The 15,000-nt window shown below is 34.5% G+C and overlaps 2 protein-coding genes across 9 annotated transcripts in view; one reads left to right on the forward strand and one right to left on the reverse strand.

The window, feature by feature from the left end:
• LOC144976898 (von Willebrand factor D and EGF domain-containing protein-like) overlaps positions 1 to 68 on the forward strand; it is a 62,237-nt gene extending 62,169 nt beyond the window's left edge. Inside the window, exon 35 of the mRNA XM_078921458.1 lies at positions 1 to 68. This exon is cut by the window's left edge and continues 625 nt beyond it. The gene's annotated coding sequence lies outside the window, so the exon portion shown is untranslated.
• Positions 69 to 12,682: 12,614 nt separating this feature from the next.
• LOC144976899 (hepatocyte nuclear factor 4-gamma-like) overlaps positions 12,683 to 15,000 on the reverse strand; it is a 106,379-nt gene continuing 104,061 nt past the window's right edge. For all 8 annotated transcript variants that reach the window (XM_078921467.1, XM_078921463.1, XM_078921459.1 and 5 more), the window contains 2 exons: positions 14,610 to 14,846; positions 12,683 to 13,476 (listed from right to left, as the gene is read on the reverse strand). In XM_078921467.1, the coding sequence (XP_078777593.1) occupies positions 12,905 to 13,476; positions 14,610 to 14,846 (809 nt within the window). In that variant the 3' untranslated portion in view covers positions 12,683 to 12,904. The remainder of the gene's footprint in view (positions 13,477 to 14,609; positions 14,847 to 15,000) is intronic.

Raw genomic sequence — 15,000 nt, forward strand, 5'->3', positions numbered from 1 at the left:
CATTAAAAAAAATAATTGTATTTTTTTTATTTATCATTCTTCGCCATGATAAATATTTCTTCTGTGTGTTTTCATTGTTTTTTTTTTCTATTTTAAGCTGAGTTGTTTCTCCTGTAATAAGAATCTTTTTAAGTAGGATTAACAAGTTCTCATGCAATCACAGCATTTATTTTTATACTTTTCAAATAAATACATTCTTAAGAATTCAAATAAATAAATAAATAAATAAATAAATAAATAAATATAAATAAATAAATAAATACATTCATTTATCCTTTCTTTAAAAAATATAGCCTTGTGGAGAACATTGTGCTTATTTGAGTCAATAAAAAAATTGATACGGCGCACAACTCTACTGAAAGATTTGAAAAATAGAAATGTATTTTTTACAGATAGATAAACAGATAACTTGATTTCCTTTTATAATTTAAATTCAGTTTGAAAGTTCGTGAAGTCAAATAGATATCATAAAAAATTTACCGCAGACACTAACATCTCATGGCCACACCCTCAACTCTATCTGTCCAGTAGAGTCCTTACTTCCGTTGTTTTGATTTAGCGGTGATCAGTGTTGTTATGTAGTAGTGTGTTCTCATTGCGTGTATGTTTATATGTGTGCGTGTGTGTGTGTGTGTGTGTGTGTGTGTGTGTGTTTTGGAATGTGGTTGCGTGGAAGAAAAAAAAAAAAGGGGGGGGGGGGAGGAGGGTGTCCATTAAGTAGAGAAATTCCTGAGCAGGGGGAGGGGGTGTTTGCTAGGAACTGTCAGATTGGCATTTTTTCAGCAAATCGTAGCATTCATAGTGATATAATTCACTTGATCACATGACGGTATTCGGATTTACAGAAATTTTAAACAAGTTTCACCGATTAACAACATCAACTAATATTACTGCTGATATTACTGTCGTTATTATGCCATCGATGTGATAATTATTGCCCTGGGAAATATTTAGTTAAACGTTTCGGCAAACTGTCAATTGGTTCTGTCTAGCTTCTAGCCCGAACAAACAAAAAGTAGACAGATTCGGGGACTTGATATTTTTCGCGTCCGCTTCAGATTCTCATTTGACCTCACATAAGTAAAGGGGAGACATTCCGAAAGCTCCTACATCCCCAGTATTCAATCAATTTCTATTTTCACCGTTGATCTTTTGTCAGGCGTTTATTTATTCAATTTGTCATCATATAAAAGCGTTTTAAAAACTCTAGAACAAACCTTGATAGATTTGTGAAAGTTTAAAATTTCCTAATTTGACCATTGTTTTGATTCTCGGCCGCCATTTTAATTTGTAAAGTATTGAAGGTAGTGCAAAGCACTCCCAAGTAAAGCGTGGTAAAGACTTGCGACTTATTGATATTGATATCTACTGACTGATAAACTAAAATCATGCCGAATAAAGCATGTCACCGACGACAAGCACATCGATTAAAATGTGCATCTAATCGTAATCAAGCTAATCAAGAAAATGATTCTGGCAATATCGAATGAAAATAGTTTTTTCCCCGCGTAATTGCGGGCTTTTTACTAGTTAAAAGCCTATATCAAATTTAATCATCGATATTTTTAATTGAAATATTATTATTATAAATTTCACACTGCTTTGTTCTTACCCTTCAGGTCACCTGCAGATATTCAAAAAAAAATGAATCAATAGTTATATAAATTGATTTTGAACCGTAAAGGAAACATTTAAACTATTTTAAAATCACGTCTGGCCAATAAAATAGACGCTGTATCGAATTGATCATGTTATAACAGATGAAAAGAAATGTTTACAGACAAGAAGCGAGCTCAAAATTTAGACTCAAGGGAAAAATTTACTACATGCAATTCTTTTCTCTGTCAAATCATATAAATTGGCCTCTATTAATAAAGATGAACAGTTCTGTATCAGTTCATAATTGCGTTTTGACCGATTTGAACATTAATATTTGCAAAGAAGTATAGATATGTAGGTCGATTGGGACCATTCGTGGTGAGTAAGGGCCAATTCAAAGCACAAAATTATGAAGACTGGCTTGTTTGAAGCCAAAAGGGGATGAGATTAGCGGAAGAGTAGCGTCCCTTGATTGGACGTCACCTTACAGAGAGATCGTCAAAATGGTTTTGCTCATGCGTCTCTCTCGTCCTCGCTTTCGGTGAAGTGTCTCATGCCGCACAACCAACATGACGTTCTCTCTCTAATAACTTTTCCGCTCCTGACTTCCAATCAAGGGACGCTACTCTTCCGCTAATCTCATTCCCTTTTATCGAAACTCCATCTCTTTAAGTTCCCTGATTTTATAGCATTTGCAAGATACTGGGTAATGTAAATGTTGCTGCTCGAAGCTCGAAGAAATAAATAATAATGTGAAATTGAATGTAAGCTTCAATTTAATTACAAAAACAGATCAAGTGAATGTTTCGGGTTTACCCTTTATCAACAAAATAGGATGAATGAAACACTACAGATGAATGAGATTTCTCATTCATCTGTAGTGTTTCATTCATTCTGTTTTGTCATCGCAGTTTTAAGGATTTGACAAGAATACAAAGAGAGAAAAAAAATATTTTGCATCTATTTGTATATCCATGGTAAACACACACCGTGCTCTCTAAGCACTTAAGTTTTTTTAACATATTGGATGAGACATGCAGCCGGTTGGGCATTAACCCTCTCCTTACCAGCCATTTTCAGGATTTTCCCCAAAATTTCACACCCAGCTAACACAAAATGTATTTTTTGTCACTCAAACACAATAGCTGTAAAGTTCTTGCGATAAATAATTTCTTTAGCAAAATATGCTCTACAACACACTGTTCATTTACTTTAAATTTTATGATGTACAAGAGAAATTTGAATAAAAAAAAATATTGATTGTATCGTAACGAATGTGACGATTTTTCTATAGTTGGTAAGGAGAGGGTGAAAGCAATTTCGGGACATCACGACTTCACACCAGGGGAACCATTAAATGCTAAGTTCCATCTCCGATAGCACAAGGAAAACGCCTTCTATGGGCCAAGTTCGATCTTTCTACCATGTCCCGTTTTGGTGTTGAGATTTTTCTACTGTTGAGGATGGCATAGCTCCTGGCTATTTTTCAATTGGCTCGTAGCTCGTAGCAGCAGATTGGGTAGCTGGACCCGTTATTTTTTTTTTTCAGAAAGTACTTTGCAATAGACCGGGGTTTCAAATTGTAGCAAAGGCATTGTTACTGTCGATTAAACGCTACAAAAAAACCGGGATAAACTTAGGCTCATTAGGCATTATGGCTCTTAAGATGGGGCAACGTGGCTCATCGGTACTGTCTTTGTTTCGTACCCGAAAGGTATCGAGTTCCATTACCCGCTGCCTTGTGTGGCCTTGAGCAAGTCATCTCGCCCTAGCTCAATTTGCGGCGCTGCAATGCGGCTGACGCCGGGGTTGTTCCAGTCTTCCCTTGGAATAGACCCTAGAGACAAATTTCCCCCTAATATCATTTACTTATTAATGGAAAGGAAAGAACAGTTCCATGAGGTCCCATTGTTTTAAACGTCAACATTTGGTCGGGGTTGGAGCCAAACTGATTTTTTATTTGCATACATTTGATTCATTTATTTAGACATGATTAAATGGCAAAAATTATCGATTTAAAAAAAAAGTGAAACCCAACCATTGATTTTTTACACATTTTATTTCATTTTGGTCATTGTGATTTTTTTTTCAATATTTAAAAATATTATATCATATTATATTATATTGCATTATATAATCGTAATAAAATTCTGTTGATTTTTTTTCTTGTTTTTTTTCAAAAATTATCAAACAAACATGGATAAACAAATAATATTGATCAACTTATAAGGACCATCCATTTATGTAATAAGATAGAAAAAACTGTATTTCTCTAATTAATATATTATGACCAGCCGCCCCGATCACGTATTATATCAGTACCGAAAAACGCTGAAAATGAGTGCAACCTGTTTAATCTGTGAGATTTAAATTAAATGTATATGACTTCATGAGGATAATAAATGAATTACGCTTCTTACACAGCAAAAAGACTAAAAGTTCTGAAATCTATCAGTGTTTAACTTAGTTTGATATACCTAAATGTCTCACCCATACACCCATACACCCATACACCAGCACAAGATCCCACTGAGAGGAATACACTCAAATGCTTACATTATACATTCAAAATAACAATACATATCAGAGAGATGATTTACAAGGAAAAAAATATCTCGCAAAACAATAACTATGCATTTGACTGTTTCCCTCCTAGCCAAGCACTACGGCCAGGGCCAGGGAAAAACCAAGTAATCTCATTCCAAGACAAAGACAGAAAGCAAATTGGAAAACAGATATAAGAGGATAGAAGACACAGTAAGTGCCACCTTGCCCACTACGGGAGATGTGTGTGTGTGTGTGTTTGTATGTGTGTGTGTGGGTGGTGTGTGTGTGTGGGTGGGTGTGTGTGTGTGTGGGTGGTGTGTGTGTGTGTGTGGGGGTGTGGGTGTGTGTGTGGGTGGGTGTGTGTGTGTGTATGTAACGCTGTCAGATAAAGTAGTAAGTAAAATACAAAACAAAACACCACCAAAACTCAGCCAGCGTCTATTAGCAACCGAACCTCAGACCTCCTGATTACCAGTTTGAGGTTCGATCTCCAGTCGAGGCTAATTTTTTGGGGATGTTTTTTTTTTTTTGTTTTGTTTTTTTTTTCTAGTGTTTTTCTTTCTGGTTTGTCTGGCACTGTTAACATAAATACATTTTCAGATCGTCTCTTGGTTCAGGGCAAGATTATACCAAATCGAGACGGTAGGTTACACATTTAAAGAGAATTGCGATACAATGATAGGAATACTCGAAATGGTTTCTTTTCAACGTAAAGCTGGAGCTTGGAAATAGTTGGGGGGGGGGGGGGTAATATATATATATATATATATATATATATAATATATATATATATATATATTATATATATATATATATATATAAATATATAATAATATAATATATATAATATATATATAATTATAATATATAAATAAACTATAAATATATATAAACAAAAAAGAACCAAGAAAACAGTACATACAAAAATAAAGCAACACGTTTTGTAAACACATCTGACTCCAATGAACACAAGAACATTACGCTGAGTCTCACTGCAATCGTTTTTTGGATTTAATGTTGGATACAAATTGTGACACATCGTATCTAACTGGTATCATGTAACGAGTGAAACGGGTGTAAAATAGTGAATTTAAGTTTTTATGTGATTTACGACGCCTAGCTGCCACGCATATCAGCGTCAGTAAAAAGGAAGAAAATGGTTGTGAAAAAAACGTCTACTAGAAATATAATAAAAGCACCTAATAAAAGGTACGACAAAGGGGAATTGGTTCAAATGCAACATATGAACCTATATTTCTTATCCTCTATAAATCACATTAAATGTAACCCTAGTTTCATATGTTTGACTATAAACTAAATTTTCAGCATTTTTATCACTCTGACAGAATACGTATTGAGACGGTGGAAAACAATTAAACATGATATCATATCAACCTAATGCATAATTGAATCTGTGTTGAAAGAACAAGGAATGAGCAGGTCGAATGGCGAGTGAACGAAACAACAACAATATCATCATCATTATAAGTCATTTGAATATGAAATAATATGTTGTTTATTTGTTTTACGTTGGAGGATAACGAGGCAAAGTCGCAACACACTACACACATACCCATCTTTTGTTCCTTTCTTCTGTTAATCACATGAACAATAAATCAAGTTCATTAGGTAAAAAGATACGTAAAGTTTTAACTGGACAAAAATTCGACTAGTTAACCCTCCCTCTCCCCTATCTATCTATCTATCTATCTATCTATCTATCTATCTGTCTGTCTGTCTGTCTGTCTGTCTGTCTGTCTAACTCTCTCTCTCTCTATCTCTCTCTCTCTCTCTCTCTCTCTCTCTCTCTCTCTCTCTCTCTCTCTCTCTCTCTCTCTCTCTCTTTCCTCTCACTTTCTCCAAATCTATTTCACTGTCACTCATTCAGTTTTCCTCTATCTGTATATGAAATGCTCAACTTTGAGTTTGTGTTGATGAATACATGGCAAAGAACATTTACTTATTCATAGGTCTGATTACCCAACTGTAAAGGAAATACTCTCAAATCAACGCAAAATCATTGTCCTTTTTTAGCAACAATGTTACATCAAGACATAATTAGCCTTGTTCTTGCCTATATGTGCCCTAAGGTGATACAAACAAGAAATAAATTTATACATCGTTTTGGGTTCATTGAATACTCAAGACACGCCTGAGGACGAGTAATGATGAAGATGATGATGATGATAATAATAATAATAATAATAATAATAATAATAATAATAATAATAAAAAAAACATAATAATAATAATAATAATAACAATAATAATAATAATAAAAATGATAATTACAATAGCAACAACAACAATAATAATAATAATAATAATAATAATAATAATAATAATAATAATAATAATAATAATAATAATAATAATAATAATAATAATAAAAACAATAATAACAACAATTAACTGCTTTAAAATGACTATTTAAATTATTGCCAAATATTACAAAAATCCATTTTAAATTCACATGAACATATAATATTTTCATTATTTTTTCCAAAAATATTAACATTCATTGATAATTTTGACATAAAAGAAATAAACCTGAATACATCAATTATTATAAAAAATTGCATTACTTGCTTTTCACATATGTCAGATTAAAATAATAGAATCCATAGATTTCACAGCAATATGAATCTTTTCTAAATCATGGAATTGTTTGTTTGTTTTTGTTTCAAAGGGTTTTACGGCACTTGTAACACATTTAGGTCATATCAGCGCCAGTAAAATGGAAGAAAATGGGACAGTAAAAAGTTCCGGAATTACAATTAAAGCACCCAAGAAAAATTAAGAAAATAGGGAACAGATATAGGTCCCCACTAAGAGGAACACACTCAAATTTTATAAATCATATATGTGTAAAACAAAAACAATTATAGTGCATAACAGAGAGATGATTTACAACACAAAAAAATATTATCTCTCATAATTCTAACTATACATTTGACTGTCGTCCTCCAAGAACATCCGTCCACGGCCAGGATAAAACCAAGTAATCTCATTCCAAGACAAAGACAGAAAGCATGTTGGGAAATAGATATAGAGGGATAGAAGACACAGTACGGGCCTCCCTGCCCACTATGGGAGGTCGGGAACCCCACCCAGTACTACGAAATTGGTTATGTTCTAAAACTCGAATTTAATTAATGGTGTGTCAAGACTTTCAAACCCCATTCATTCCGAATAATAACTTGCAGCAGTGTTGCAGTTCATAAATGTCAAATAATGACATCTTAAATAGCTTTATTGATTCTTCTGAGGGCGGTCCTTAATAAATGCCATTAATATTTATTTGACATTGAACTGAAAAGATGCCATTATTTTCCAAGCTTTTAAACAATATATTCTAGATTTTACCAAAAACTGTTATCGATCAGAACCACCAGTGGACAATTCAAGCCAAATCAATGCAGCGGCAATCTTATCAGTAAATAGCAATCTTTTATCTCTCTTTTTAAAAAGAACTTTTTAAAAGGGAGACAAATATGTAATATTAGGCAACTATTATAATCCTGTATGAGTAACATCCCTTGCTTTCATCAGCTTGACTTTAGGTTAATTATATCAAACCATAATACTATCTACACCCAGGTCTTTTTTATTTCCAGTTAAACGAGTTTTTACTTATAATAAATCAAGCATGATGTATCAACTGACGAGAGAAATGAACTGGTAACTAAAATTTTAACCTCATCTGCCTTCATTTAGTTCCTAATTTATTCTTAACCAAACAGTGGAATAATAAAAGCTGATAACTTCTTGTTTCGGCTTTGATATAACTAAAATTTCAAATTAGTGTAACGAAATTTTGATTATTGGAATTTGTGTGATCGGTGGAAAAAAAACAATGACAGCCAAACACTCTGCTGCCTTGATGTCTCTGTCGCTTTGATTACGTATGTGATCACTTTTTGTACGTAGATTAATAAAATAAATTATGATTAAAAAAAAATCAAAGTTAAAAAGATAAATAAAGAACCAAAAAACAAAGAAAAAAAAAAGACCACAAATATTAATGATTGTCGAGAAAGAAGAGGACAAGAAAGAGAAGATATCACAAAATTTAAAACAAAACATCTCTTTATTCAAGGAAGAGGAATTAATATTTTATCATCAAATTATTTGTCAATGATAATGGCATAAAATTTTATGATATGATTTGCCAATGGTAAAGGTAAGTATAGGATATCTATCAACAATGGAGTAATTATCATACAAACTGTAGAAAATGCTTGATGCACTTTCCACTTTCCCAATGCTATCATTTCTTTCATTCTTTAATCTATTCAAAACTTATACAATAACACATTCAATGACGTAATAGACCTTTTATAAAAACTTAATGACAAGAGGGGGTCCCACTAGCTCAGTTGGTAGAGTACTCGCTTCACTGAGATAGACCTCGGGTGCAGTCGACATTTTTTTTCCTGACCACGCTATCCACCCAGCAATGATTGGGTAGCTGGGTCTGTTAGATCTGATGGAAAGTACTTTGCATTGGACTCGCATCCCATCAAAAGGGTAGCAAGCAATTGCTATTGTCCATTTCACGCTATAGACACCGGAATAAACTCCTGCTCCGTGGAACCAATGCCTATAAAGTACTACAACTATGCGACCAATTTTATTTCCGGTTACCACCAAGCAACTGTTAATTCCAAATAACGAATTAGGCAGGACAGGTGAAGTAGCAAAAGACGAAGAGGCAGACACAAAGAAACCTAAAGATCCATGAGTAGAGAGCTTAAAGAGGCTTGACCTAACCTGGAATAACATCGGTGACCATGCAACCGACCGACAAAAATGGAAGCCCTAGATAGAGGACATAATATGTGCCCCATGGCTTGATGTGGATTACGTAAGTACAAGTATCACTAAACTCCCCTACTCTGAAATTAAATATCAAATTAACAAATTAAGGAGCAGGCACAGGTGTAAGATAAAGATCAGAACAAGTGTGTATGTTAAAGGTGCCAGACAAAGCAAGAAAGAAAAATAGAAGATAGAAAAAAAAGCATCCGAAAAAATCAGTCTGCCTCGATTCCCCTGTGGACTCCCCACCCAGTCAAGGTAGACTGATTTTTTGGGATGGTTTTTTCTTCTATTTCTCTTTCTTGCTTTGTCTGGCACCTTTCATACACACTTGTTCAGATCTACTCTTGACAAAGAACTTGTCTTTCACTTTGGCAAGAAAATGTCTACATCTAATAAATCAATTGATTAGAATCACCCAAAAACATTTTTTTCCAAAAGTCCCAAACAATATCGATGGATTAAGAAAAACCCAGTTGTCAAAGAGTCACAAAAAATACGTACTTAATTTGCAGGTCTGATAACCCAAACTGTTATATATGGGATTATTCTCAACCTATGCAAATTATTATCCATTACAACAATGTATAATCAAACCCATAATTGCGTTTGGTTGTTTGTTTTTAAGGGTTTTACGGTGCTTGCGACACATTTAGGTCATATCAGCGCCAGTAAAAACAAGAAAATGGAATAGTCAAAATATCCTCGATTTACAATCAAAGCACCCACTAAAAAGTAAGACACGGGGAAATTGGTTCAAATAAGGAGCTGGTGTAGATTCCAAGAGTACACCAACAATGTACTTAGTTTGCGATCACCTTAAAGTCTCATCCAGACACCAGCACAGGATCCCACTTAGAGGAACACACTCAAATGTTTAAGGAATGCATAACTAACATTACATAACAGAAAGATGATTTACAAGGGAAAAAATATCATCTCCCAAAAGCATAACTATACTTTTGACTGACTCCCTCTCAATCAAGGACTCCAGTCAGGGCTGAGACAAAACTAAGTAATCCCATTCCAAGACAAAGACAGAAAACAGATATAAGGGGATAGAAGACCCAGCGTGACCTCCTGCCCAACAGGTGGGAGGTCAAAGGACTCCGCCCAGTGCGTTTGGTTATCAAGCCTGCTAAAAAGCACACATCAGTCACAAACCAAGTTTTTTGACAAGTTGAGGATCATCATCTTAATCGATGGATGTTTGAAGCAAAAGTTTTTTGGCCAAAATGAAAAAAAAAGGATTTTATCATAAAGAAGCCTAACACAAGCCTAACTGCCTACACCAAGATAGCAGTAATAGCAGTCGTGAAACTGAAACCTCGATGAAAACCGGTGTGGCACCATTGCTAGAGATATACATCATTTATAAAACAGTAACACATGGAGTCAGATAAGGGTAATGAAATGTATTTGGTGTATATATGAAAACTCTAAAAGACAAATTTGAATCAGAAAATTAAAAGTATACAAAATGTGCATATCATGAAAAATGAAAAATGACATCATTTCATCAATCTCGTGTATAAAATCAATTCATCTGAATATAAATGCCAACATTTCATTGTTTCAGGGACTTTTTTCTCTCACTAATTCTCAACTCGTATAAAAAATATATTTAATTGTTTAAAAATTGAATGGATCGAGCGTATTTGGTCAATATAGTGCTTAACTGGCCTGGCATTAAACATTGTGAGTGTGTAAAGACAAAATTTTGAAAAAGCATTTTAAAAAAAAAGATTCGAGTAAATTAACATCGGCTTAATTCCTCCTCCCCCTCAATATCATCGTCATCATCATGATTATTATTATTTTATTATTATTATTTTTATTATTATTATTATTATTATTATTATTATTATTAGTATTATTATTAGTATCATTGTCATCATCATCATCATCGTTATTATCTTCAAGATGATCATCATCATCATCTTTAACCCTCATCAACTTAAACACATATTAGATAAGGCACTAGTATTCCATGAGTCAACATAAAATCAAGAGTCATATTATATGGCAAATTCTAATGTGCATATATGAGATGGAATAACACACAACACAAGAGAAAGACGGCATTAATGTTGGGCATTTTTCACCCTCTGTAAAAAATCCTATTAACAACAACAACAACAAAAATTGAAAAACTAATGCAACAAAATGGTCACTTCTCCTCAATTTGTGAAATAGTGAAACCTATATTTACCGCCAACTCAATATACCGCCAACGTCCCAAAAAATTGTTGTATTTTTGTTTTCTATTTTAATTATATTTTGAGTTCATTCCTTCACATTATCGTTGAGTCTGGGTGACCCCTGCCCTTGGGACAATTGCCAAAGAGGTGAAAAGGTCAGTTGATTCCTCATATATTTTGATATGTAACAATGACAGAGGAATTACGAGTGTGGCAGAAATGACACTACCAAACATTCATTTTGTATATGTTTGATTGCCACATATATCTTTAAAAAGCGTTGCAGTTGTTATGCTTTGCAAATCATTATGTCAGAAAAATTAAGGAAATTTGTATTGACGTAATTAGTTATGGTATTTTATAACTAGACAAAACAATAACAGTGAATCTAACTTTGATGAAAACAACTTCACTGGATACAAAATCATTTCATAAATGTTAAGCTGACAATTTAATAGTTACAAAGGAACATGGTCAATGCAATCATTGATTCATTGTCATTTCGTGTGACGCAAATTCAATTCTGGACAAATTATGTTGATACTTTGGGGCAATTTTTTCTGGGTTTTGTTTTTTTTCATTTCACTCAAAGTCTCTCTATCAAAATAGTGGTTTTGTCCATTATCATCGTATTGTATTGTATAGTCTAAGAGCGAATAGGCTTTTTAAAAAACTTTTAAATGCTCTGTGAAACTTTCATTCAAAGATACAATTTTTCAAAGTTTTCTTAGTGGGGTAGAATTCCCAAACCTAATTAGGCAAATCAGACAAAAATAATTACAGTCAGAATAATGAGTTAGTAAATTTTTTATTTATTCTTAACCATGAAAGAAAATTAAATTAATTGTGAAATAAATTTAAGTTCAATACAGATAAAAATCAAGTCAAGATACCCAAGATATCAGAGAATAAAACATTATACATTATCCATTCCATGATTGAATAGTCAGCTCTTTTAAAGCTAAAACATCCCTTAAAATCTCCTTATAAAATAAATGTATATGTTGCTGCTCGAAGCTCGAAGAAATAAATAACAATGTGAAATTGAACATTGTTTTTTTTGTTTATTCATCTTAACAATGCCACTACCACATTATCTCATTCGTCTGTAGTGTTTCATTCATCCTGTTTTGTTGATAAAGGAGAAACCCAAAACGTCCATTTTATCTGTTTTGGTAAATTAAATTGAAGCTTACAACATTCAATTTCACATCGTTATTTATTTATAAAATAAAACGTGTTAAAGATACATTGTTCTTCTAATAGTTCACATCCCACATATATAACATATCCCAGAAACAGAGATGTCATCATTCTCCAGTTCCAAAGCGGCTTGATTTATCAATCAGATTAAATGATATCATTGTCTATAATACTTTTTATGTATGTGTATAATATGGTTGAATCTGCATTGCACCTTTAAATACTTTCTGGATAGGCAAGGCCCTCATATTATATCGGCTACTGATTGTATCACATGAGAAATAACCAAACCTTCTCTCTCTCTCTCTCTCTCTCTCTCTCTCTCTCTCTCTCTCTCTCTCTCTCTCTCTCTCTCTCTCACACACTCTCTATCTCTCATTCGTACACACATACAAACCCATATACACACACACGCACACACAAATGACAATATATAACCAAATGTATCTTTGCATCAGGAATTCAAAAGAAGAGGGGAAGGTTGAGCCAACAGGATAAACAAATTTGTGTCATATTCATATAGTCTGTTGTTTTTATATGACCTCTTGCTTGCATTGTAATGTACCAGAATCGGCACTGATAGTTATCTGTTCCCCGCCAACCACACCGCTCAATACCCTGGATGCCTGAACCACTGTCATTGGCTCCACCATCATACTTCCACCTGGCGACAAGGCAGCCGCTGGGACCAACGTCGTCATCTGGCCACTTGCTAATTCTGTTGACTGTTGTTGTTGTTGTTGTTGATGTTGTTGTTGATGATAGTGGTGGTGGTGATGATGTTGGTGGCTAAACAATGGCGAAGAGGCTGATTGGTGGATCTGTTGTTGTTGATGTTGGGGCGATGACACTTGTTCTACAATGCTGAGCATGATGTGACTCGCTTCAAGTCTGGAATTGCTCAAGTCTTCGGCACTGGCTGGGAGTGTCATCAAGTTGACGGTTTTCTCTGGCGTTGGTGGCATGGAGTTGGAGGTAGAAGAGGCTGCAACCCCTACCATGACATCTGCCATTTGGGGTTGGGGTGGGGGAGATGTAACCATGTGGTTGACTGGACTCGTTAGGATTTGCTCGTTGATAGCAGGTGGGCCCATATCAGGGGTTTCTGTTGTAGCAGATGTAACGATGGGAACAGTGGCCATGATAGAGAATGGGTAAAAAAGAAAAACGGGGAAAGTGTGTGGGGTAAGGTAATGTTAATTAAGATGTATTAATTGATTAGAGGAATTAATTTAATTTAATATTCTTAACATAAAATAAAATTTCTACTTTGTTAGGTTTAAAGTAAAGGTTAATCAAGAAAGGGGTTAGGAATTTTTCAGTAAATCAGTTGATACACAAGTATCACCCACTTACAATGAGGTTGCTGGGACAGGCGATCCACTTTTGTCAAATATTTACATGAAATCATATAAAACAACAATAATGGTAACTACATTTTGTTTTTGTTGTTGACTGAGGGAGGATTTTGAGCCGGAAATTTTCTTTGTCATTTTTTCCCCACAGCTTTTGCAATCATTTTTAATTCACACCAGTCTTCATCCGCACCATGCAAAAAATAAAATCCCCTTCAATTCCACTTGATACCAGTCCCAATTGGGGCCAGCACCTCAAACTATGAGGAGGAGGAGGAGGGTTGCTCGTTGGGCCCGCAACTCAACAATGTAACAAAACAAACAAAAAATAAAGCTACAGAAACCAACTTATTTCTATCTGGTACTGTGTCAGGGAGGACTAGCAGATATTGAAAAGTGAATGTCAAGTTAATTTTTCAGACAAAATGTTGTCTCATAAAATAAGATAAAATAAACCCAATTCTCATAGTTTTGACTCCAGTTTCAATTTCCAACATCTTAATCAGCCTTACATAATACCGTTTTTGGTGTGATGGATCACACTATAATGAGCAACATCTAATAAACATGCTCCAAGCACTTTACAAAGGGTCCTTAGCCAACAGAAACACTTAACATGTAGGATGAAACATGAAGCCGATATTACAATTTTTTGGGAATAGAGACAACACTGTTAACACCGGAGTACCATGAGATAATATGAGTAAAGAGCCTTTTCCAATGACTCAACGATGTGTCAGTTAAAGTGGGACTCAAACCCTGGACCTTCCAGTCCTAAGGCAGGTGTCATACCACTAGACCACTCATATTACTAGACCAATTAGTCACGATTGGAGAATAAAGACAGTTCATATAAAAGAGCTTAAATGAAACCATATCATACCTTTAAGGAGCATATCCTCTAACAGAACATCCACCTTCGCCATCCCAAACACCTGGGCGAAATGGACCTGTTCCACCATTTTCCAGCGGATAGACTGAAGGGAGGGCAAAAGCAGCAGGATCTCCCCAAACCGGCCTCTGCTGTCGTATTGTCTGTCGTTGATGTAGTCCTCCAGATTAACCTGTACTTGATACCGGAACTGTTTGACTTTGGATACACACTGGAGACCAGGCACAACTAGATAATGGACAGAAAAGGATTGACAATCAGTTTTTAGGGTTAGACATGTTCACACAAACCCATACACATAAACACACACACACACACACACACACACACACACACAAAAGCAAACCTTGATCTTTCAATAGTGCAAATTTCCACTAAACAT

This window comes from Berghia stephanieae, chromosome 7 (assembly GCF_034508935.2).
Source record: "Berghia stephanieae isolate SIO BIC M18660-M18661 chromosome 7, UCSD_Bste_1.3, whole genome shotgun sequence".
Classification (NCBI taxonomy): Eukaryota; Metazoa; Mollusca; class Gastropoda; order Nudibranchia; family Aeolidiidae; genus Berghia; species Berghia stephanieae.